The sequence below is a fragment of the Pituophis catenifer genome, unplaced genomic scaffold (genome assembly GCF_029215685.1).
Source record: "Pituophis catenifer annectens isolate HBS135680 unplaced genomic scaffold, rPitCat1.0.hap2 SCAF_1, whole genome shotgun sequence".
Taxonomy (NCBI): domain Eukaryota; kingdom Metazoa; phylum Chordata; class Lepidosauria; order Squamata; family Colubridae; genus Pituophis; species Pituophis catenifer.
Window position 1 is genome coordinate 144299412 of NW_027256881.1, and position 26316 is coordinate 144325727.

At 37.2% G+C, this 26316-nt stretch overlaps 1 protein-coding gene across 1 annotated transcript in view; it reads right to left on the reverse strand.

Annotated features, from left to right (window-relative positions):
- Positions 1-3172: 3172 nt before the first annotated feature.
- ATAD2B (ATPase family AAA domain containing 2B) overlaps positions 3173-26316 on the reverse strand; it is a 78417-nt gene continuing 55273 nt past the window's right edge. Inside the window, exons 22-28 of the mRNA XM_070933016.1 lie at positions 23930-24089; positions 23112-23234; positions 15368-15505; positions 11204-11887; positions 10233-10333; positions 7843-7971; positions 3173-6436 (exon numbers count right to left, since the gene is read on the reverse strand). Coding sequence (XP_070789117.1) covers positions 6395-6436; positions 7843-7971; positions 10233-10333; positions 11204-11887; positions 15368-15505; positions 23112-23234; positions 23930-24089 — 1377 coding nt within the window. The 3' untranslated portion in view covers positions 3173-6394. The remainder of the gene's footprint in view (positions 6437-7842; positions 7972-10232; positions 10334-11203; positions 11888-15367; positions 15506-23111; positions 23235-23929; positions 24090-26316) is intronic.

Below are 26316 nucleotides of genomic sequence, written 5' to 3' on the forward strand. Positions count from 1 at the left end.
TTCTTTTCTGAGCTCATTTTGGCCTCAGTGATTTCCCTAACCTTTGCCTACACCAGGGGTCTGCAACCTTAAACACTCAAAGAGCCATTTGGACCAGTTTCCCACAGAAAAGAAAACACTGGGAGCCACAAAACCTGGGTGGGTGTGGCCAACTCCACATCACTCACTTCCACCAGTCACATGACCCCCCCTAGCCACGCATACCCAGCCGGTCATTAGGGCAGAGAACCAGTTGTTAAAAAAACACCAGGAACCACAAAATCCTTTTTACATCTCTCTCTCTCCCTTCCTCCCCCCTCCCCCCCTCTCGCTGTATCTCTCTATGTCTCTCTCTCTCCCCCACTCTCTCTGTCTCTGTCTCTGTCTTGGCCGCTTCTCCATCCACCGCCGTTGCCCTTACCTTCTCAGGCCAGGCAAGGAGTGACTGGGAGGGGAGGGCGAGGGGTGGGGCCAGCCAATGGTGGGATCACCTGACAGGGAGCCACAGCAGAGGGCCCAAAGAGCCGCATGCAGCTCCAGAGCCACAGGTTGTTAACACCCGGCCTACACTCAGAAAGTTGCCCTTCAGTCATGGCTGGTGCAGCCTTGTGGTACTGCTAGTCATCAGGGAGTTATTGCAGCAAGATTGTGGCAGATATGGAATTCAGTACTTTGAAATATATCATTGTCATCGGCTGGTGCTCAAGTTGAACCAAGTGATTATTTCCCCCTGCTTAAAACAGACATTCATAAACATATAGCATACATGTTATATGAAAAATGTATATTTGTGTATCAGAGGTGGGGAACTTTATGACTTGTGGACTTCAACTCCCAAAATTGAACTCATGGCTGGCTCAGGAATTCTGGGAGTTGAACTCCACATGTCATAAAAGGGCCATAATTCCCCCACCCTGCCTTAAGGAAATGATTGATGTCACCCAGGGAAACACCTTGGACTGATTGAACAAGAGATTTAATAGTAAAGGTTAAATAATGATCTGAGTGATTGTGTTCTTCACTTTTGATCCCTGGGTGGAATGAACTTTATTCAGGCATATTGAACTTGCTTTCCCCTCGCTCTTCTTTGAGTGAAACCATTGGGCCAAACCTTTTCACAGCTCCTTTTTCCACTATTAGCAACAAATAGGGTTACTCTGAGCCAGTTTACAAGATGAAGAGATATTAGAGTTATCATTCCTCTTGTGAAAGAAAAGGAAAACGGTGGCTGTTAGCAGCCAACAAAGCAAAAATTCCTGCTTTCTTGGTTGTTGGCAGCTACAAAAGGGCCATTCAATATAGAAAGCAGTACAGGATTTGCCATAAAAGCCTATATTTACCTATTTTCTTAACCAGAATCGAGCTAAAGAACTACCACTGCTTTGAGGAAGGGTGTCAAACTCATGTCACGGTGGCGTCACATGACATATCAGGATTTTTATTCCTTTTGCTAAACTGGGTGTGGGCGTGGCCAGCATGTGACGCATCTGGCTCGCAGGCCACCAGTTTGACAGCCTTGCCCTAGAGCGTTGGTTCTCAACCTTCCTAATGCTGCGACCCTTTAATACAGTTCCTCATGTTGTGGTGACCCCCAGCAATAAAATTATTCCTAAAACCATTGAAAATATGTTTTCCAATGGTCTTAGGCGACCCTGTGAAAGGATCATTCGACGCCCAAAGGGGTCCTGACCCACAGGTTGAGAACCACTGTCCCAGAGCAATGACAAACTGATCCTGTCATTGCTCCTGTACTGACTGAATTTAGCCCTGCAAGTTGACAGCTTACTGATTCAGCTCCCTACCAGAAAAATAAGCTTAATTATGCAAATAAGCTTATGCATTTGCATAACTAAGTAATCAATAGTAAGACGTCTACAGAGATCCTCAGTCATCCAGATCATGGTTGTCCCAAAGATGCTTTTTTTCAACAGGCAACTGGACTTTCTGGTTTTTCTTTGAAGATGTTTCGCTTCTCATCCAAGAAGCTTCTTCAGCTTCTACAGCAAGATCCTCCTTAACTGAACTCCATAAACCCTCCTAAAAGTGTCCTCCTCTACTTGTAAGCAGCTAATTCAGCATATGCTGACTCCAATTGTTAGGTTCACCAGAGCCCCGTGGTTCAGAATGCCCCCTGAAGGGAAGAGGCAGCAGCACCATAGAGCAGACAGCTAAATTTAACAGAACAGGGCTGCCTGCACACTAAGGGACTCTGCTTTCTACTGCTTTAAGAAGTGAAGATTCAGAAGCTACAGCTGGCACAGAAGGCAGCAGCGCAGGCAGTTCTTAGGGCCCCTGAAGTGGCTCATGTTACTGCTTCATGAACTGCACTGGGTGCTGGTCTGTTTCCAGGTGCAATTCAAGGTGTTTGTCATCATCTACATGGCATGAGTCTAGTCTGCTTGAGGAACTGTCTCATCCTGATGGGACCATCTGCCTTGGCAGAGGGAGCAAACTGTGGATCTTGTTAGCCAAGGAATTTCGACTGGCGGGATCCAGAAGAACCTTCTCTGTCATGGTTCCTGCCCATTGGAACCTCTTACACCCTGAGGTGAGATTGGCTGCTACCCTCCTGATGTTTTGAAAGAGCCTCAAGACTCGAGGTGGTGACTAATTAAAATTCAATGCCACCTGCCCCCCTCCCTCTGTGTCCAGCTTCCTTCTTTGCCATCTTGTCTCCTTGGTTTTAATTGTTTAATGTTTTTATTTGCTATGTTTTTATAATGGATGATTTTAATGTTTTTCAATGTGTTTATGTTGTAAGGCACCCAGAGTTGTTGGATACAAGATGGGCAGCGAATACATTTTATGAATGAATGAATGAATGAATGAATGAATGAATGAAAATCTCTGCATGAAAATTGTTCCTAATGGAGTAAATCAGAATATAAAACCAGAGCAACTTAATTACACAAACTAAGGGGTGCTCAGAAGATATGTGCCTCAGTAGGAGGTATTTTTACTTTTTCCCAAGCTAGTTTGGGAAGGGAATAGGAAAGAATGATACATCTAAATCCACCTTTGTGAACCATAGACCCTAAAGCTGGATCTATGGCTCCCCATTAACAAGAGGGTTTGCTTTTGCCAGAGCAAAAGCCAACCTGAGCGAACCTACCAATCAATGTACACCTAAAATTAAAACATAACCATTATCAAAACGATCAAGAGACTCAGGAGTTTTACTTGTTCTCTTTATTCAAGTATTTCACAGCAGTTATATTACAAATTACAGTAATATGTTCAAAATATCCAGAATTTTAAAAAATTAAATAATTTACTTAACTAATGCAAATAAAGTCAAGATGCAAAAAAGCATAACACAATTCTCTGAATGCAACTTATAGAATCCAAGATTTATTATAGCTGATGAAGTAAATCTTATTTTATCAAAAAACAGACACACATGAATAACCCAAAAGACATCCCCACTTCTGAAGTAAACCAATGTACAATACAGAAAAAAGCAGGTACAAGCTCCAATTCAAGCTTAATGTTGAATTTATATAAAAGGGAGAGAATTATGAGTTGCTGCACATATCCAAATATGACCTCCAACTTAATAAAAACTAAAAGAAAAAAACGTAAAGAAAACATGGGAATGTAAATTGTTAGCAAAATGAAAACAAAACAAAACCAATCACCCAGTTATCCTATAATAAATACATTGGCATATGAGAAAACTCAAATAAGACTGAAAACACAAAACATAAATTAATCACAGCTGAAATTCAAGCTTGCAAACACAATTAACTCCACAGCCATGGTTATCTTAGAGCAGTTTCATCATTATCCCCACAGAAATTTAACCTCCGCCTGGCCTAGGATGTGGCCTTGCACAGGAGTTCATTGGTGATTCATAACAAGATACAGGAATTGAATTTATTGCCAATTCTCTGTGGCAAAACAAGAACAAAAATACAAAGAGAGGCAACCTGACAACATGAATAGAATAACAGATTTAACTCTACAATTGCTAAGCTATTAATAAAGAAAAGCAATACATGGTTAGTGTGGTTTTGGAGCCAGAAGGATGGATATATAATTTTATTCATGTTGCCCACTAACACATTTATAGAAGCTAATTCTTCTCAAAAATCTATAACAATTAGAGGAAGTTCCTCACTTTTTTTTTTTATCAACATTCAAAACTACAAATATTTTTTCCCCTCAACTGATAAACTGGAAGCATTTTTAATGCCAGGCTTGAATTTAAGATGCTCTTTTGAAAATTATTTGACAACTATTTTAAAGGATTTAAACTTGTACAAATTTAACAATTTGTTAAAAATGTATGCAGTTTTTCTTCTCACAAGTGCTGCTGCTACTTGAACTAAAGAATCATTGAACTACAATATCTTAAAAAATGCTGCAAGAACCTGAGACTTGCAAAAAATCATTTTACCAGAAACTTGCTACAAAAAATCTGCTACATTTTATTTCTGAAAGTTTTATAACAATCCTCATCATAATACAAAAATGCTAATGGACTGACAGCGAAATGGCCTAAGCAGATATAATGGCAATAAATATTAACAGAAAAATGAGAAAGTCCCCCCAATCAAGTTTCTAAAATGAAGTACTAATTTAAAAGGTTTTGATTTTAATCGCACTTTCCCACCTAAAAATACAGCATTTCTACAGAAGTCACGTTCAGAATAGCATCCCTCAATGCCTCTCAGGAACCCAAGAGCCAGCGAGCGAGTGAGGTTGGCCTGGGGAGGCTCAGCTAGAAGGACCAGGCCCGGATGTCAACTTGCAAATAAAAAATGGGAAGGAATTACTGGTGTAGCCGATAGCCAGAGCCTGATTCTCAGTTGCGGCCGGCACACGGGGTGACAAGTACCTTAAGCTTCAGCATGTAAACGGCAGCAGGACAGATTACAACCTCCCGTAAACACTGTTGGTAACTGAAATACAAAAAAGCTGAGGTAGCTAAGCATCTCTGCTGTAGTCCAACATTGGGCGATTTCATTTTTGCTTCTTGGAAGCAAAACACAATGAGTTGCATATTGGGGGGGGGGCACTGTACTCCCTCAACTACAGTTTATATTATAAAGGGATATTAGTTTATAGATGACACTAAGACCAAGAGCCATGGGACCATGCTGACCTTTACATGTTGATCTGAAACAAATCTGGGTGAAGCAGATTGTTGGCTGCCTGGAATGTCCTCTTCCTTTAATTCCTAAAACAGGAAAAGTGTCTGAAAACATTCAACTATCACTCAGCTCTGGAGAACGGCAATATTTCAGGGGCTAATTCAGAAGTTCAAGAACTAACCATTTAAGGCTACTTGGTCATTTTCTCTTTAATACTGTCCCCAAAATGAATTGGGGTGAATCAGTTTGGTCTAATTCATATGAAGATGAAGGACTGCAGGACCTACTTGCCTTTCCTGTCTATGACCACCCAGCAAATCTTCGCTTCCACATTAATGGAAGTTTAGAAAGAAACCTGTTTTTAAGGACTTTGAACAAATAAAATGGAGCAACATCAAAAAAAAAAAAAAAACCCACACAACTACAGCCACTTAAATATCCACAGTGAGGCTTTTTTTTTTAAGGAGTATAAAGTTATTTTAGAAATGAATACATCTTATCATTTAAAGATAAAATGAGATTAAACTCATTTTCATAATTTGGATTATCTGGAGAGCAACAGAGAAATGTTAAAACATAATACTGGCTGACATATGACAGTGCAGGAACCTGAAACTGTTCTTTGGGAACACAGGCTTTTAAAAATAACTAACTCTGTCATTGGCTACAATCTCAACTTTTTAATAACTTCCTCCTCCTCCTCCTCTTCCTCTTCCTCTTCCTTCTCTTTTTCCACCATCACCACTGACTAAAAAGGCACATTGAAGGCAGCTCTAAAGAGCCTCATCTTCATATTATTGTATACCAAAGTCAATTCCTTAGTACCACAATTCTTCACTGCCAGCTTTAAAAACAGGCTTCTGTCCTTTACCTCAGAGAATAAAAAAAAGAAAAGCAAAAACAAAAAAAATCTTGGAAATTGCCCACTTAAATAATCAGATCTGCTCTATCCAGTTTGTGGGTGTTTTGTCAGCCTGCTCCAGTTTTGCCTGAAACTTCTCATAAGATAACACATGTAGACAGCAGAAATGAAAGCAGTTTCTGTAGCACCAAAAATCTCTGTGTTGTGGCATTATATTCTTTATTTATATCAAGATACAAATATTTTGAAGTTCTGTTTGGTTCTTGTAGGCTGGCTGGTTTCAGTTACCTGAGACGATAGCACCAAATTCATAACAGAACGTGAGACCAAGAGCGAGCATGTTAAGACCAAGGCTCTGCATATACTTGGTGCAAGTGGAAAGCGAATGGCTCAGAATGACTGCTCTCCCATGAGCAGCCAATGAAAAGACAAACCCGCACACCTTGGAGAGATGTGTTCACAGGAATGTTTCAAACATATCAACTGTTCTTTCCATTTCCTGGAAGGAAACAAGATTATTTGATTATTCATCACCACTCAGAGTAATGTTAAACAATAACATTTCTCTACAGAAGTCTTAAGAAAGAGACTTCAATCTCTTTAGGGTTCTAAGAACTTCCATGCTCTTCATAGTAGTGCCAAAAACTAAGAGACAATTTGCACTATAATTTGGATAAACTTTACTTAGACAAGAGCATCCAACATTAATAAAAATGACGTTTTGTCTGCTTTGTCTAGTGGACCTTGAATGATAAATTAAATAGGAAAGTAAGTGACAATCTTTACATTTTCTCTTGGAAAACCGAGATAAACTTTCTCATTAATATATTTCACAAAGGATGTAATTGGATGTTTTGTTTAATTTGTTTAATACTCTATTCCAGAAAATCACTTCACAGATATATGTTTAACCTTGAGAAATCACACCAATGCCATTTCACCTTAAGAAAAGTAGACAGTTATCAATCAATCAATCATGGATCCATCTTTCAATAATCACAATGGAATTAAAAACTAAATTAATTTTACTATAGAACAGCATTCCAAAAATCAATTACCATTATAACATTTTCACTACCAAATTAAAAAATTGACAACTACTGAGGGGGGCATGGCTTGCGACTGGCGGAAGGACACAAACTCTGGAGCTCCAGAGTAAGTGCCGACATCTCAGCTGTTTTGGGGTCCAAAGAGGACCATAGCCGTAGGGTCGGTGAAGAAAGGGGGCACAAGCTGGCGTGGACAGGGCATCCGCAAATTCCCTGTAGCACCAGCGAAGAGCCTTCAACTCTACAGCTGAGAAGACAGCCATTGAGAGCTGTTACAAAGCCGGAGCAGTCACGAGGGAAGGGAAGAAAGAGGAGAGCTCAAAGTGTTTAAACAACACTTAATGCAATACAAGCAAATTCTGGACAAAATTGAACAGAATTTGGTGCAATACTAGAAGAAGTGCCTCTGCCCTTTATCAGTGGGGATGGAAAGACTGCTCTTGTTGTGATTGTGGTGCTGATATGCAAACAATTAAACATATTATGCAAGATTGCCCACAATATGTGTTCCCTAGAAGAACTGCACGAAGCAACACCAGATGCAATCGCCTGGAGAGCTGAATTGGATATCCAGTTATGTTTTGCATATAATTATTTGGACAATGTGCATATGTCTACTTCTCTTCTGTCATGTTCTCATCTTACGCTAAATAAATATAAATAATATTGAATATGAAACAAAACAAGTCAAAACATTTTTTTAAACAAAGTAAAGTAGTCTAAACACTTTTAAAATAACATTTGTTTTCCTGCTAGCAGAAAGCTCTCTGATACACAACTAGCTGGGCTTGCCTTGACTTAAAGAAGATCAGATGAATCACTTACAGCATGTTCTAAAAACAGGTTGCAAACTTACTTGTACAAGTTGCGATTTGTCATAATCTTTACGATGCCGATAGATGCACTGATTAAGTAGAGAGTAGAGCCTCTCCAGCTGGTCAACTGTCAAGTTGTCACTTTTTTTAACCAATAAATCGAGTAAATTCTATGAAGAGAAGTTTGGAAAAAGCTCAACATTAAGTTTGGAGGCAGTGTAACATTTTGCTTAGTAACTGTTTTATGTGGTAATTATGTGATCTAAATTACTAGAAAATTTGTATTGATTGTCAACTGTCAACTATGTGCAGGGTTGAACGATGAGGCTTTAAAGATTTGTTTATAGATAAGACATGGGAAGAAGATATTTTTGTTGTTGTTGCATTTTTAGAAAAAGTGATAAACTATAGCAGTGATGGCTAACCTCTTTGCCATCGCGTGCCAGGAGGGGGGGGCGGGAGAGGTTCGCGTGCGTGTGTGCCCACACCCATAATTCTATGCGACCCAGCCTGCGCATGCGTGCGCAACCCTCCCTCCCTGCTCCTGGCACGCGATGGCCCGGTAGACCCGTTTTTCTTTCTCACCTGGGTTCAAATCCTCTCTATGCATCTGGGGAGGGTGAAAACAGCCTTCCCCACCCCCTCCGGAAGCCTGAAATGGCCCATTCCCCAACTCCCAGTTCGACAGCCTCTCTAAGAGTCTCTGGAGGCTGGGGATAGCAAAAAAGTCACTTCCTGTCCAACCTGGATTTGGAAAACGGGCCGTTTTGGGCGTCCGAGGGGGTGGGGAAGGCTGTTTTCGCCCTCCCCAGATGCACAGAGGGGATCTGGAGCCAGGTGAGAAAGAAAAACAGGCCTCCCCCACCTAGAGGCAGGAAACAGCCTGTTTCCCTACTTCTGGTGGGCCCAGAAGGCCCGAAAATCAGTTGGCTGGCATGCGCATGCGCGCCAGAGCTGAGCTGGCGTGCCCACTAATATGGCTATGCGTGCCACCTGTGGCACGCGTGCCATAGGTTCGCCATCACGGAACTATGGTATCAAAATCGAAGTTACATTTGCACAGGACTTTCTGGAAGGAAATGAAAAGAAGGTGATAAAAAAATAATTTGTGGTACATTATTTGATGGGGTTAAATTACAGTATGACAATTGTCTCAGGTAATCCTTAATGGAATCTCTTCTGATTAACGTTGAATGATGATGCTTTAAAGATTTGTTTATAGATATAAGACTTGGGAAGAAAATATTTTCTTTGTATTTTTAGAGAAAATGGTAAGTTATTGTGTAAATAAGTGAAAGAAATATAAAATTTACTTACTAGATTAAAGTTAAAATAGTTATTGTCATTTTTTAGTGGATTTTTGCTGATTAAGATTACCGTATTTTTTGCATTATACGACTCTCTGGACCGTAAGACGCACCTAGCTTTTGGGGAGGAAAACAAGAAAAAAAAATCTGCCCCTGTCTCCCATCCATCGGTATTCATCTGGCTAGCGTTGTTGCAGCAAGCAGCAAACAGCCTGGTCAGCTTCAGCATGTTATCGCAGCCTGATTTAGCACAAGCAGCTGATTGGTGGTGAGATCCCGCCTCCCGGAATACAGCTGATCAGCTGTTCCAGACCGCGGGGATCGCCACTGCCTATCACCACCACAGTGTGTCCCCTTTTCGGCCTCCACGCACCCGTTTTGGCCTCCGCATGTCCCATTTTTGGCCCTTTCCAGGCGGCGGGATTGCTGCCACCAGCATAGCAACAGTGGCGATCCCTGCTATCTGAAACGAGCCGAAAACGAGACGTATGGAGGCTGAAAACGGGGCACGCAGAGACCAAAAACAGCTGGTGGGTGGGGGCTGGCAGGTGGGTGGGGCTTTGGCAACATTCGCTCTATAAGATGCACAGACATTTCCACCCACTTTTGGGGGGGAGGTTCATCTTATAGACCGAAAAATACAGTAAATGGTAAGGCTTTATTGATTGTGAATACATAAATATGGAATGAAAAGATTGTTAAGAGATGTTAGAGAAGTTACTGAAATTCTTTGTACTTCTCTTGATGAAGGGGAAAGTAATTTCTTTATATTCTTCTTCCTTTTTTCTTTTATATATTTTTCTTCTCTCACCCATACTTCTCCTCTCTGCACTTTCATCTTTTTTGTATTTTCCTTTGTATTAGTTTTTATCTTTGTATTTTTAAACTCGAATTTACAATTAAAAATTATTTCAAAATTCTATATATTAAGGGAGTCTCTATTTTTTTGGTTGAGCAACAATACTAAATTATAGTAATTTGATACAACTTGACTTTATGAAATACATTTAATATATAGTGAAACAGAAGGGGACATATTTTTAATTTTGTAACAGATACTTGGGAAAAAGAAAAGAGAAAGAACAAAATTCTTTCTCTTTAAGAATGTATCCAGTTAACCTTACCATTAGCCTGACACGGTCAACAACTACAGGAGGTATAGGGTCTAACTGTTCCTCTGGAACTTGTGTCAAAGTTTTCCGAAGTTTCTTATTTTTCAATGTACCTGCAAATAAATATGGATGAGATTACAATAATTCTAAGATGTTATTCAACTGCATTCCAAGCAATGGAGTTAAATTTATTAAACGGAAATATTTGGACTTAAATAGTTCTCGTTAACTTGTTTTATAGAAAGTGGAGGCAATGACAACATGGCTTTTTAGTTATTTTTCATCATTTTCCTTCTCCACCCATCATCAAGGCTAATATTCCTCCATAGAAATGGGGGAAGTCACAATGAAATTTCAAATCAACCTAGGTTAAGCCTTTCCTTCCCAACTTCTTCTGAATTCATGTATCTATCCAGTTGACCAGATGTTCTGAGGTTTTTCCAAATATATAAATATTAATAATATTATAAATTAATATAATTTATTGAAAACCTCAGAATGTCTGGTCAACTGGAGAGATGCATGAACAAAGAAGAAGTTGGGAAGGAAAGACTTAATCTAGGTTGATTTGAAATTTCATTGTATCTTGAAGCCAAGATAAACTTGGTCAAAAATGATTTGAATCAAGATAGATAGATAGATAGATAGATAGACAGATAGAAAAGAAATAGATAGATAGATAGATAGATAGATAGATAGATAGATAGATAGATAGACAGAAACATGCATACATACATACATACATACATACATACATACATAATAATTAATCTTGATTCAAATCATTTTGAAATCAGCTTCAAAACATAAACATATTCCAAGCAAAATATTTTGCCCTAGCGCTGTGCAGAATTCAAGTGCTCATCTTTTTTGGGGCTTCTGTGCAAAAACATTTCTTCCAAATCATTTCTGAAATCCTATTCTGCATTTACCTCAATTATGAGATGAGGAAAAGAACAAAAAGTAATATATATTTCATGTACCTTCTTTATCTGATTCGGTTTCTTTAGTTTCCATATCTGTGCTTGGTGATTTCTTTTCGTTATTGCTGCACTGTGAAATCTCACTACCAGATTGTTGTAGTACATGTTCTCCTTCCGGACTATAATTTGAAGCCTCTGATTTTTTGGGAGAGTGGTCATCACTTGTTACCCCTTGTTTGGGTGTACCCATATCAACAATGAGACTGACATTCGACGGTTCACATTTGTCATACTGACATGGTGGAAGAGGTGTGCCTTCAGAGGCCTCACCATTTAGATGGTCCCTCTGGGAACCCGACTCCTCCTTAGAACCCTCTTCTACATTGATCATAACCTTGTTATTTACTACCAAGGATTCATTGGAGCTCTCTTCTGTAGACGGAATGCTATTTTCTTTCCCGACTGTCCCATTATCAAGTCTCTGTTCTCCATGAATATCCATGACATCACATGATGACTCATCGTTTGTTAGAGAAAGATCTCCAGTTTCCTCTCCGTTCTCCTCAGTGCAGTCAATGCTTCCTTCAAGCTCTCCATTTTCCAGGAGTTTGTTATCGTCTCCTTGATTTTCATCATCTGCAAACTTGGCATCATCTTCATCTTTTTTCAAATTATTCACTTTTCTCTTTTTAATAATCCCTTTCCCCCACTGTGAACGTCGTCTTGATTTCCTTCTCAATCGAACTGTATCATGAAAAGACAAAGTATCATTTAATCGACTTCATTATTAGATATTTAAATAATAGTGCTTTTTAATCTATGAGTAAGATATTAATAAAGTCAATATTGTAATATTAAAATACCACCTACCATGGTGATATTAAGATCATCCAAGGTACCTTTGATTCTAAAAAAAAATTTTTTAAACCCCTCTGTACATGCATTAGTCCAAGCAAAATATTGCAGCAAACTTCTGAATAGAAATATTTTATTCTGCTACCCCAAACGGAATGATGATTACTGCAGGGTGGATTAACAAAATGGAGGCAGTTTTTAATATTTTAAAAAAATAGAATTGTAGTAATTATGTGTTGAAAACCAATCCATGAAGCAGAAATCAAAGAATATTGTTAAAAATGTAATAGTGTAATTAAAAATGGATTAATTCCTGATTGTATGATAAAATGGGCACAAAATATTCAGGAACCAATAATGATGGAAACTTGGGAAAAAATATTGTTTAGAAACGTAAAATTTACGCAAGCACAAAATTTAAGAGAAAATTTTTATAAAATGTTTTATAGATGGCATTTAGATCCTAAAAAGTTGGCTTGTATGTTTCCAAATTTACAATCTAAGTGTTGGAGATATGATTGTGATGATGCCACTTACTATCATATATGGTGGACTTGTAAAAAGGTTAAAGCATTTTGGATTAAAATATGGTGGATTATCCAAAATATTCTTAAAAAGAAGATAAAGTTTACTCTACAATTGTTTTTGCTGGGTATAATCACAGATTGTACGGTTATACAGACTAAATTGATTTTAAATTTAATAACTGCAGCTAGACTTTTGGTGGCGCAATATTGGAAGAAGGAAGATTTGCCTACTATTGAAGAATGGACATTAAAAGTAGCGAATTTGGCAGAAATGGGGAAGATTTCGGCATATTTGAAAGAACACTCACAAGAAAGATATATATCGGAATGGAGAAGATGGATTGATTATATTCAAAACAAATATCGGACTAAAAAGTATCAAATAGCTTATGAATGAATAGAAAAATTAAGAGTACTGATGCTTAGTTAGTAAAAGGGGAGTTCAAGTGTGAAGAGGGGGATAGGAATCCTTAGTTTATTAGCTTAGTTTAGCATATGATTGTCAATTGTATACCCTGTATTTTGTTCTGGGAAGTTCGGGGGGGGGGGAGGAAGGGAGAGAAGGGATGGGGAAATACTTGTAAAAAAAATTTTTGTTTTTTTTTCTTTCTGTAAAACTCTTTAATAAAAAAAATGGATTAATTCCTGTCAAAGTTCAGTACCTTCAGAGCCTTGGTGTCTGTTTTAAAGCAACTATAGATTTTTATAAATTTAACAGAAAAATAATGTTTTATGTGTAGCAAAACAGGATAGGTTTTCAACCTCTGATATGTTACGAACGATCATTATCCTGTCTGTATGATTCTATTTAAGAATTCCATCTTGAGATGTGGGTGGAGAAGCAATTTGAAACTTAAAAGAGCTTTTCTTCAGAGAAAAAGAAGCCATTAACAGGGATCAAATAACCAAACCAATTTCTAATTTATAAAGTAAGATTCAAAGATATTATAGAATTTGAGAGTTTAAATTAGAATGAATCTCCTAAAAGTATAATTGTGACTACTATCACATGGAAGTCCAATTAGGAAATTCTCTAAAACCAATGATCTTCATCTTACCTCTTCAGAATTTCAAGAAACTCCCATTCTATCATGAGTTATGAGAAGCTGAACCCAAACCTTTCTACATGTAAATTATATATTCTTCAATAAGCCAGAGTATCTCATTAAAATCAGCACTAGCAATTTAAGCAACGCAACAAAAGAGAAGACATGAAGTGCATTCTGTCAGGCCAACAAGAAAGACAAAATAATTCTGTATCTTGAGAATATTAGTTGTCATCTACAAAAGAAAGAACTATATTTCTGATGTGAAAATGGGCTGGCAATGTTAAGAAAAAAAATAAACAAAAGTTGGCATGTATTTCTAATATTTTGAGAGCACATTTTTAGAACAAGTGGGCCAGGCTGAAAGTCCTATGGGCTACTAGACACTGTTTACAAAGGATATTTCTGAAATTACAATATTTTCTTTGGGCAAGGATAAATCTCAAGCCTTAAGGCAAAATAGCTGTCCATGAGGTTTCACTAATTTTACATGCTCAAGTCATAATTCAACATCAGATATAACCTAAAGTCAGGCAAGTGAGCTAAATAATTAAATAACAACATCAAAAATGTAAATGTGCTTTTGACACCATCTACTGGTAATATTAAGCAACAATCTGCGGTAGGTTCTATAACTAAGCAAAATTTATATTTAGTATAGTTGTTATTTGATGCTTTAGTTCCCAAAATATACAATGTGCATTTCATCCAGTGCTGAGTGAAAATACAAATAATTTTTATTAAATATAAGCAAGGAAATTAGCAACATGTGTGTGTTTGTATGTGTGTGTGTGAACTTGTGGTGTGGCACAAGGAAACAACAATTAATGACTTAATAGCCAGACATCCACCTTCCAATTAACAGCTAAAAGCCACACACAATCAGGAACCAAACAAATACAATGTATAGAAAAAGTCCAGTGCACATATTCTGGAGGGAGAGAAGTTCCCAGATGATGTGCTACAGCTTGAACCTGAAAGCTCGGAATAATAAAGCTTTGGTCTTGGTGACCAACTCAGATTGGATCCTGTATTAGCTTCCTCCCAATCACATTGCAATTTCCATATTTAAATGAGAAAATAAGTAGAACTTGAATTTCTTTTGTTTAAAAATGAAAACATGCAAATAATTTACACAGTGTTTCTTCCTCAAAGCCTATGCTCCCCAAGCAACTTCCATTTACCTCATACTGCTAAAATGTGGTGGCAAAATGGTGGGGTTTTGTTTTTTTTACTTTTTTTTTTTTTTTATAAAATTCAGATTAAAAGTCCAAAAGTTTCTTTTGGGCTTAACACATTTAGTTTGAGCAATTCTACCCATAAGCTCTAACAATGGAAAAACCATCATCTACTCCCCATGATGACATTCTAATGCGCCTTGGGGCTTTTACAAGGCCAACCTCCCCCCCCCACCCAATTTATTTTCCTAGCTTTCTAGAACCTGAGCCAGATTTTTTAAAAACTGTTAATTACAGACAGGAAGCCAATACATGATATCAAACTTGCATGAATAGGTAAAATATAGCAATTTAGTTTTCTATAGTATCAAAAGGAACTTAGATGTCTAAAGCTAACAATGTTGAAAAGCCTTTCCATTCGCTTCCACTTACATGAGAATAATATATCCAATTAAGGTTTTAAAAGGCTAATAAAACTGCTTTTATTGCCAAAACAATCTAAGAAGAGGTAGAGACAGAAATGGTGGTGAAAAAGGAGGAGGAAGAAAGAACAAAGGGTCTTTCACATGATATGCTCAGACGGTCTTCTGGTCACACAAAATAATCTGAAATACTCACATGCACATTTGTTTGCAGAATTGTGCCAAACTGTCATTGCATTTTTTTGCCGGTTCAGGAACGCCTCTTCAGCTCTGTTTTCTGTTTTCTGCACAGTGGAACCATGAGCATTTGTTTGCTCTGCTACAACTGATAAGCCTGTGCACAGAAGGTAAACACAGAAGGTAAACACATTTCAATAATCCAAGCAGCATTAACCAGCCAAGTTTTGGAAATCTGCTGGAATACTATATTAAAAACTGCACAACAGTTAACTGTGTTTATCTTAACACAGACTTACACAAAATATTTATATCAAGAAACTTTAGTTTTCTCCAACAAACGCAAGTATCAGACATATAGCTTCAAACCTATCCAAAAACTGTTTTAAGGGACACTCATTTGGCTTATACACAAAGTTTAATATCCAAAGGGTGGGTGGGCGATTGGTTGGTTGGTTGGCTGCCATGCAAAAACATGGCAGCAAAACATACAGAGTGTATATTGCATTAATTGTCCTATAGCCACCTAGCAGGCTCCATCCTATCAGGAATCCGCAACCTAGCTGACAAAAACCATTTTTAAGGGCCTTCTGGAGGCGAGAAAGCTTGGAATCAACTGCACTTCAATGGGAATGATGTTCCAGAGGGTGGAGGCAACAATAGAAAAGCTATGATCCAGGGTCCTGCCCAACAACATTCCATGGTCAATAGGACCCACAACATACCTCTCTTCATCCTATAACTGTGCTGTAATCCGCTCTACAATGCCAAGGATAAAATATTAACCTCATATTGGACACGACAATTAAACTGAGAATGGGATGGTTTGTATAAAATAATCCAATCATTTCAGAGTAAATGTTTGGTTCTAGCACAAGGCTATATGATTTATAGCTTAATTTCTGTGCTATAATTCTAAAGTCCTATGAGTAAGTTCTACGCAAGGTGTTAATACTGGCTTACAGAGAAAAGTGGACAGAACTATGCTATTTGTTAAGGCACCATCAATGTTCAAATACTATTGCACTTTGACAATAAATTGTGCTCAAAGTTGTTTAGCTTCTCCAGGAAGTGAATTAATTATGCTTTAATCCTTGGAAATCAATAGGACAAGTAAATCATGACTAATTTAAATTCCCCTGATTTCAATAGACCTTAATTTAACGTACATTCAATTCAATGTTTTTTTTCTTAGACCATATATACTGTTATTTAATATTTTAGCAAAGGATGTACACAAGTGCTTTTTTGTGGATTATTTGTCTATAAAACACCATTACAGCCTCCAGTAAAGGACAGTATAGATTTATTTTAATTATGATTCCTGTAGCATCAATGGCTTGCAAAGTGTTTTATAGCTCTTTTCTCACCATCAACCCCATCTCAGGAGGATTGCTTCTACAATTTTAGGGAATGTCAATCAAGAGTGATGAGAAACATGCTCAGGTTATTGATAAGAAATTATGGCTGAGCAAAAATCTGAAACCATGCACTCGGGACAGGAAGAGGAAGATTTCTAGAAGAAGACTTCCTGTAATTGCCGTAGCAAGCTGATAATTGGACAACATTTATGAGAAGAATTGCAATGGGAGACTGGATCCAGGCTGGCAAAATCTCTCAGGAGGAAGGAGAGATGTCCCTCCAGGCAGCAGGTCCTTGTGAACAGATCACAGGAACTGCCATTTTGCAGTTGGCTTATAAGAGTCAGGGCTGAGAATTCGGATTCCACCAAACTCACACTTGTAATGCAATCTTTTATTGGATGTTAAACTTGACTAAGCCTTATTCCTTAATCATTTTTTGGATTTTTTAAATTGTACTGGAAAGAGTAAGACTCTTCAGATCAGCAAGGTTTTACTATACTAATTGGATAAATGTCCTTCTCCTTAGAGAAAAATGATGTAAGTTTGATTTTACAAGTTTTGTATATATAGATTTTAGAAAGCTAATAGAGGATTAAGGGTTCCAAATGGATTTGGAATTATAGCTTTGAATTAATTAGAAGAAATTTTCCCATGGGAAATGACTATCGTTTTGGGTTGTTCTATGAAAAGGGTATCTTCATGTTTGGACCCTAGAGGGAGCTAGAGAATCAAGAAAAGAATGGGCTTCCGGTTTGGCTTCCGTCGCCGTCAGACAGTCTTTCGAGACCGCCAGCCCCGTCGCCCATAAAGAGCCGCCTTTACAGCTGAAAGGCGGCTCGAAAAACTCCATTTCCTTAAGGAAATGTGAGACTGAGCCGGTGAGGGCAGGTAGAGCCCTCTGCGAAGTCCCCAGAGTTCTTTTTTACTCTTGGGGAGGAAGCAGGTTGTGGCTCCCTATTTTCGCTCGCCGCTGCTCCGGGCTTCGGGAGAACCCTGCGTTTTGCAGAGCCAGGCGATGGGACCAGACCAATTAACGAAACTAACAGATCATCTGAACAAGTAGGATGAAATCCGATCTGGGATCCTAAATTGCAAGTATTTCTAACCCTAAGACTGATTTTAAAAGTAAAGAAGAGTGAAAGGAGGAAAAAAGAAAGTTTAAAATGGCGACTGGCTGAGGCTTGAGAAGAAAGCTGAAAGCGAAAGTCCTTCCGTTTGAATAGTTTAATATGTTACAAAGTATCTAAAACAATAGCGCTGGCTAGAAGTGAAGAGAAAAATTCTTATTTCATCCTTCTTCCTTCTTAGAGACTTGATATTGATATTGTCTGGAGAGAAGTCTTTTTCTTTAAAAGGGAAAAAAAAATTTGTTTGTGTGGCAGGATGGCGTTAAAACTGACAGATAACCAAGCTGTGTGTGGGGGGGGGGCTCCCCCATTTACAAACCACATGAACAAGTTGTGAGCTTGCAGATGCAGAAGAATGGATTTACAGACCTAAAGGAATTTGTACTGGAGGAGATGGCAAGACATGATAAGATTATGAATCAGAACCTTGAAAATTTTAGACAGGAAATTAAAGAGTTGGTTCAACAAAAGTATGATATCCTGAAGCAACATATGAAAAGTTTCTTAGATGTAATTATGAGGATGGATAAAGAGATCAATTTAGAAATAGAGTCTAAAATGAAGGAAGTTGATTATAAGATTTATAACTTGGACAATAAAATACAAAGAATTGAAAATGATTTAATAATGATTCAAGAAAAAAGCTCAGAAGTAGAGTTTAAAAAAATAAAGGAAGCTGACTACAAGACTTACAATGTAGATAATATAAAACAAAAGATTGAAAATGAAGCCACAATGATGCAATTCAGATTCATGGAATTTGCGGTCAGAATTAGGGGAATACAGGAAAATAAAAGAGAAGATTTGAGAAAGATGCGTGCTGAAGTTCTGGCTGGGATTTTAAAGGTTAGTCCTGAAGAGGTATCCTGCAAGATTGATAAGGCCTACAGAGTTAATTCTTGGGTGGCAAAGCAAAGGCAGCTGCCTAGAGATGTGGTGATCTACTTTACTGATAAAGAAATAAGAAATGATATTGTGCAAAAGTCTTTTAACTCCACTCTTGAAATGCATGGAAGGAAGATTTGGATATTTAAAGAGCTGCCGCCCAAGATGTTAAAAGCTAGAAAGGATTTTGATTTTTGGTGACTGAGCTAAAGAAACAAAACATCCCATTTAGGTGGGATGTTCCAGTTGGTATAATATTGAGATATCAAGGAGAAAGATATCAACTAAATACTGTTGAAAAAGCGGAAGAATTTTACTACAAGGTTCTTAAAATGAGTTCAACATCTTCATGTATAACACACGAGGGGAATAAAGAAAAGCAAAATGAACAAGAGATTGAAATTCAGGCTAAGCAGATGGAGGTGAAGGTAATGGAAAAACAACAAGTTACAGAGGCTTTTGTGGACGAGCCGCTTCTGGATTCTCCTTCGGAGGCTATAGTTGGATTACCTATAAATACAAGAGAGGCGGCTTTGGATTCTAATGTGATGACTTATCAAGCTACAGACCAGCATGGAAATCAATCAGTTGATATACAACTCCTAGAAAGGCAACCAGGATGGAGATCTAAGCCACAAAAAGTTAAGAAAAGAAGAAGCAGGTCCTACAAAAATAAAATTTTTTAGACTAAACAACAGTGTAATGCCAGTTACTTAAGAGACGATTAAATACATGAAAATATAGCAGAGGCAAAGTATTGGTTTATACTATTTTGAGGAGAGTGACAGATCTCTGCAGTGCTGTACTTTTGGGATGTGGAAGATGGCCTTAAATTGAGTGGATTGGAACTTTCTATTTTGGACTCTTTGACAAATGGATTACGTTTATGCTGAGCTACAAGGCAAGAGAACTATGGGATTGGGGCATGCAGAAGATCTGGCTGTTACCCTAACACTCGGGTGGTTTTTTATATACGAAAACATTTATTATTGATGGGGGCAGATGGTAATTGAAGATACTGAACATACTGTTGGAATTAGAATTTGATGTTACCCTAATATGGGTGATCGAATTAACAATCTAGTTGAAAGACATTATAGAAGATACCATATGGATTACAAGTTTAAAGTCATTTGAGGATTTTATTTACATATGGAAATATTTTTTTTAGTGGTGTGGGCAGAAGAACAAAAATATTAAAAATGTTATGTATGGTAGACCTGTAGGAAAATGGGTGGAGTTGGGTTAGCTTACTGATTGTTTAGTTTAGGAAAAGGGATGTTATGTTATATTAATATACGTAAAAGACTTGAATTAAGAGATATATGTATGGGGGAGGAGGAAATGGGTAGATTATGAGTTGAAATTGCCAAATTAGGATTTATTATATAATTTTACAGCTGAATGTTGCTCTGATATGTATAGTACAGGGGGGATATAATAACACTGTTAGAAAGAAAGGGTCAGTATATGGGGGATGGAGTAAAAGGATGGTAAAGTATTATATAATCTGTTATTAATCTGGGTTTTATTTTGGAGAAGCCACAGGGGGAGGGGAGGGGGAGGGGGGGAGGGAGGAGGGGGGAAGAAAAGGGGAGGGGAATTTGTATTTGAAAAACTTTTTCAATTAAAAAAAAAAAAAGAAAAGAATGGAGCATAACGTAAGTTTTTGAATACTGGCCTGCCAAACGTTTTGATAAAACAGTCAGAGCATGTTGTAATGAAGTGATAGAACAAGCTGTAATGGGTAATTTTGAAATTATTTTGGAAAGGGACTTAAGTACAATAAGCAATGAGGAGGATATGAAGAAAGGTATGGGCATACAAATGGAACTGATTACTTATTTCATAAAGGAGATGTACTGAATAATCATTGACTCAGGAAAATGACTTGGATAACTTTTTCTAACTGGATATACAAAAGGGCTCTGTTAAGGTGTTGAACTTTATAAGAAGTGGCAAACAAAAGAACAAATTTTACTTATTGCATATACAAAAGAAATTTGTTTTAAGTTCTGAAAAAAGTTAGCTTAAAAAAGATGAACAGAAAACTAGCCCTCAGACCCTTTTTGAAGAGGTTAAAAATGTAATGCTTGGTCAACAGTGGAAGCAAGAATATGGCAACGGTCAGTAGGGCATCAGGGACCGCAGAGTGCTGGGGGAGGAGGAGGGGCAAAAGGGCATAGATGGGGAAGAAGATAGGCAGGTAGAGGATTTAAAGTGGTCCTGTAATCGAAAGTGTAGGCAGACTGCCAATACCTGAATTTTGATCACATGGCAGTTGGACTGCTGTAATAACTGTAATGGGACCGATCATAAATCCCTTCTTTCAGGACTGCTGTAACTCTGAACAGTTGCTGAACAAATTGTCGTAAGTCAAGGACTACCTGCATCTTCTTCACTTCACATACATTGGCATCGCTAGAAGCAGGATTTTGTCATACATATAATCCTAAAATGTTCTGATAATTTCAGAGCAATGGCCTGTTTCAATGATGGCATACTGCATTAATTATACTATTGTTCAGTATTCCTGATAAAATTCTAACACTTTTATATGGATGATTGTAAAGTTTTAAAAATGCTCCCAGTGTTCTTTTTAAAATTAATAAAGTGATCTCTGTTCTCCTGCAAAAATAAGAGGTTTCACAATGCCCATATCATAGAAAACAGCTAGAATGTTTACAAATGCATACTATTTGTAATTAATAATGAAATATGGCAAATTATTAATAGGCTGCTATGATTACACATTTGATAGGATTCAATATCTACGAGCAGAAGAGGAACAGAAGTGTATTCTTTTGTCCCATGCTTCTTGCCGTGATTCCAGTGGCAGGGATCTATGATGAAGAGAACGGAGCATACAGCTCAGTGAACTGAGAGTAAAAGATTGTGTGGTAAAAAAAATAAGAAGCAAGTGTAAGTGATTTTGTAAGTGATTCCTTCATAGAACACCTTCCATGCAATTATCAATTACAGTATACTCTCTTTTCACTTTGAATGTTTGGCTTTTCCTTGGAGAGGTATCTGAGGACACAGGGGGAAAGATGTAGCAAAAATATATTCCACCCACCATATTCTGCTGAAGGATCTTGGATATTACCCCATGGTATGTTAAATGGCCTAAGGTTAAAATGTTGTTCAGTTGATACAACAAACATGGCTTATGTTCAATAATGAATGAGACCGACCTTACCACTCTCCTCTTCTCTATAACCCCTCAATGGCCATTGCTAGTTCATTTTAAAATTCTTTGAGCCTCTTCCTGGAGCCTAGCTTGTGTAACAATTATTATGCTGTTTGCCTGTAGCTGCTACCTGCTGTGAACCAAAGGAACAAAACTAAAACAAAGCTTTGGATTATTTTGTGTTTGTCTCCCTGATTAGTGAAGGCAGCAAGGGCAGAGAACACACTACTCTTCAAAAAGGAACAGATATTGGGAAGGTCCGTGGAGTGGAGGGCAGTAGCCAGCTGCCCTGATCAGATAAATACATTCATAGCTATCAATGCCTGGGACTGTAGAAAAAGCTAGACGTTACCACAATCTATTCAAATATATTATCAGTTAAACAGATATAATTATAATTGGTCTTGCAAAAGCCACTTAGGAAGTAGTTAAAAATCTATTCTTAAACTGGATCTATAGTTAAAAGTATTTGTGGAACAAAAATATAAAACTGCAAAAATGCCTACAAACATATAAAAATGCCTACAAACATATAAAAAGGAACACTCTACTGAAATGCTTGAGTTGGGTACAGTGCAGCAGCAGTCTTCAGATTTCTTATTCCAAAGAGATACATTTCATTTTTGTGTTTTATAAATAGCATTTCCTGAGACAAATTGATTTTTTTTCCTGCATGTTGGAGTTATTTGAATTTAAATATTCAACTAACAAGTTGATTCATGTATTCTAAAACCATTATTTAAGATAGCATCTGAAATAAGCATGATTATTAATTTGCTTAGTCTTCCAGCAGCGACTTGAACATCAACTTTTATTACAAATAATTAGTACTAAAAATATTCTGTCTGATGACTTCAGGTCACTAGAATCCATATATCCTTTTTCAAAGGAAGGAACTGGAGAGAAGGATGAATAAAACACATTGTTGTGCATATAAACTTTTCTTATAATGGGTGTCCAATGAATATTTCACTAACAACTGAGAATCTGGGACTATACAAACAGTATTAAATTTACAAACTGGACTTAAAGGGTCCATTCTCCAAATCAAAATAATGTAAATTAAAAAACAGTGCAGTTCAAAAATTCTTTCTTCTGACAATAGGTTAATTAGAGAGAGTCTATCAAGAATTCAATGACATTTATATATTTTCACTGCCATAGCAATAATATAGAATAAAAACAGGATTACAATACCTCGTTTTCTTCTTGCTTCCTTAATTTCTTCACACATTTTGTTGAATTCTGGGTCCAGCTCAGCAGCAATGATAGCATGTGCCGTATCCTTCAGAGTGCAGGCTCTGTGTCTAATAATTTTATCTATAAAATGAATATAATATAACTTTATAGTATCATAACACACCACAACCACAAATACCTTTTTATTGATTTTTATATTTTTAATAATTTTTGATAGGTATATAGGTATATAGAAGTACTGGTATATAGAAAAAAAATGATACATGTACATCAAACTGCAATTAACAGAGATTAAAGAAATCATATTTCCAGCATGAATCAAGTAGCAAATATAATGTAAATAGAAAGACAATTTATGTCCTCCCCCCACAAAAAAAAATAACAGAAGAAAGCAGAAAATGAGCGAGATGCGTCACTGGCTGCAAAACCAAAGCTGAAAATGAGGAATGCCTCTGAAGATTAGCCTAACAATCAGTTGTTGCTTGCAACTAACGGTTGGCCTGGTGAATTTAACCTTGTTACTACTCGTCTGTCATTTCATGCCTTCTCCTACCTTCTCCTACTTCTCCTGCCTATTCTAGTCTTCTCCCATCTTTTTTCTATTTCTTCCCGCAGCACCTACCCCCAGTGGTGGGATTCAAATAATTTAACAACCGGTTCTCTGCCCTAATGATTTCTTCCAACAACCAGTTCACCAAACTGCTCAGAAGGTTAACAACCGGTTCTCCCGAAGTGGAGCGAACTGGCTGAATCCCACCACTGCCTTTAGAATATTCTTTCATATTTAAGCAAAAGATGAAATAATATTTTCTTACCTCCAGGATCTTTATCAGGATTATATTCCAAAGCATTGCTGCAGATAAGATCTATATCTATGAGAAAATCCTTTGCACTTAAATAGTTGTGTTTATCAATTTTACTTATTATTGTAGAAAGATCCATTGGTTCTTTGATCACTTCAAGATAATCTGAAACCTATAATAAAAATGCAAGAGTGACACAGATTTATCATAACTCTTATATTCAACAGCTTATTTACATTTGCAGAATGTTCAATTCAAAACACATGAACCCTCAAGGCTACAACTAGCATTGATATAATCAATATATTATACTGCTGTGTTCACTCTGAAATTCATTTACTCTGGCACAATTTAAATATTTGCTTATACCGAAGTCATCTTGTTTTGTATAAAACAAGTATTTTTTAAAAAAATCAAAAGTATAGCATACGAATAAAAGACTTCAAACAAATATTAAAGAAGCCCATTCACATATATTTCTATGGTATTTAGAAGACTTAGCAAATACGTTTTACATTACCGGTTGAAAACAGAATCACGAGAGTTGAAGAGTCTACAAGAGACATTACATATTATGGGGCAAAGCTATGATATAAAATCAGGAAAAAAGTGAAATTTCACCCATATTACTCGTGACAGATCCACATTACTATATACTCTGATTTGGGGGCAGGAGAATTAGGTCAACATTTGTGGATCTCTGCACAAACAGCAGTGCTCAGTATAAACATTCTTAAAATACAATGCCTACTTAGAGGTAAGGTGTCCAAAGTATTAATCCAATACATAACTTAAATAACTCTAAAATATTAGTGAAGAAAAGGAAAGGAAAAGAAAAGAAAGGAAAGGAGATAATTTCTCTTATTTTAAAAGCTGTAAAAATCAATTATTACAGGGCTATGCAGATTCTATATTTGAGGCCGTGTAGAAATTACAAAAAGAAATATTCATAATTAAAAATTATAATGTGGAGAAGTATTAAAAGGATGTAGAATCTAATGCACACAACATGCAGGAAACTCAAGCAAAATATAAACCTATAGCACAAACAAAACAAGAAATCTGACTTGGGAAAATGCCTTCTTAATCTAATCCATTTATTCCATCCTCTCAAAAGAAAATTATATACTAACAAATCTGGGCCAAATCTTATTCATTGTTTTGAAAAGGAGAACAAAAATTAAATGTCTTTGTGTAATGGAGGACAAATTTGCAATAGTTAATCTTAAAATGTCAGTAACATGCCAGGATTTTAATGTAAAGTTTATTATGCTGAACTCTTTAAATTTTTTTCTCTTGGTTATATAATATTCAAAAGAAAAAAATTTCTAAACTGGGTCAGGCTCAATATACACAGCAGTATATAACGGAACACTTTAATGATTCATTCCCGTTATGATTTATGACCATTCCACATCTGTTATCAACCTCTTTATGATTACTAATCAAAATAATGTAACCCTTTAAACACACACCATTCTTTAAAATTCTACCATTTCTTTTTATGACATCAGGCTGAGTTTTTGAAGCCATTCAAGCAAGAAGGCTCAGTGCTTAAAAATACCCCTGATGGTCAGTGCCTCTCAAGAACTCTCAAGATGACTCTCAAGAACCAGATGGGTTCAAACACAAGACACTCTAGAATGAGTCATTCTAACCTCACCCACCAAACTAAAAGACATGCATTTTAAAGTAGGGTGCTGGGAAATATAGTAGCAGAATTCTGGATTTTTTTTAAAAAAAGAACTCTAACGAACTCTACCACCCATTCCTTTTCAGCCTAAAAGTCTGCTTTTTAGTGTAGACTACAATACTGCTTCTTGCTCATCCTGATTTCAGCACTGATATTCTCCCAATTGCAATTATAAATTATAAATTCAAATAAATTAGTAAATGTATACACCTCTGTTAAAATGCCAGGATTCTGAGATGTAAAAAAAAAAAAAAAAAATCAGACCAGCATAGCAATAGCACTTAAGACTAATATACCACCCCATAGTGCTTTATAGTTTCCCGTCCCCAACCTTTATGGCTTGGCAGCCATAAAATGGTTGGGGACCCCTGCTTTACAGCACTCCCTGGGCGGTTTACAATATCAACATATTGCCACCAACAATCTGGGTCATTTTACCAACCTTGGAAGGATGGAAGGCTGAGTCAACCTTGACCCATCAGGATCAAACTCCAGACTCTGGACTAAATTAGTCTGCAATGTTGTATTCTAACCACTGTATCACCAGGGCCAGTAGTGGGTTGCTACCGGTTTGCCCCGGATTGGGCGAACCGGTAGTGGTGACAGTGGGAGGCTCCGCCCACCCACCCGGACATCTCTGTGCATGCACAGAAGTGTCACACGTATGCATAGCGAACAAAATTGAAACCCACTACTGACCAGGGCC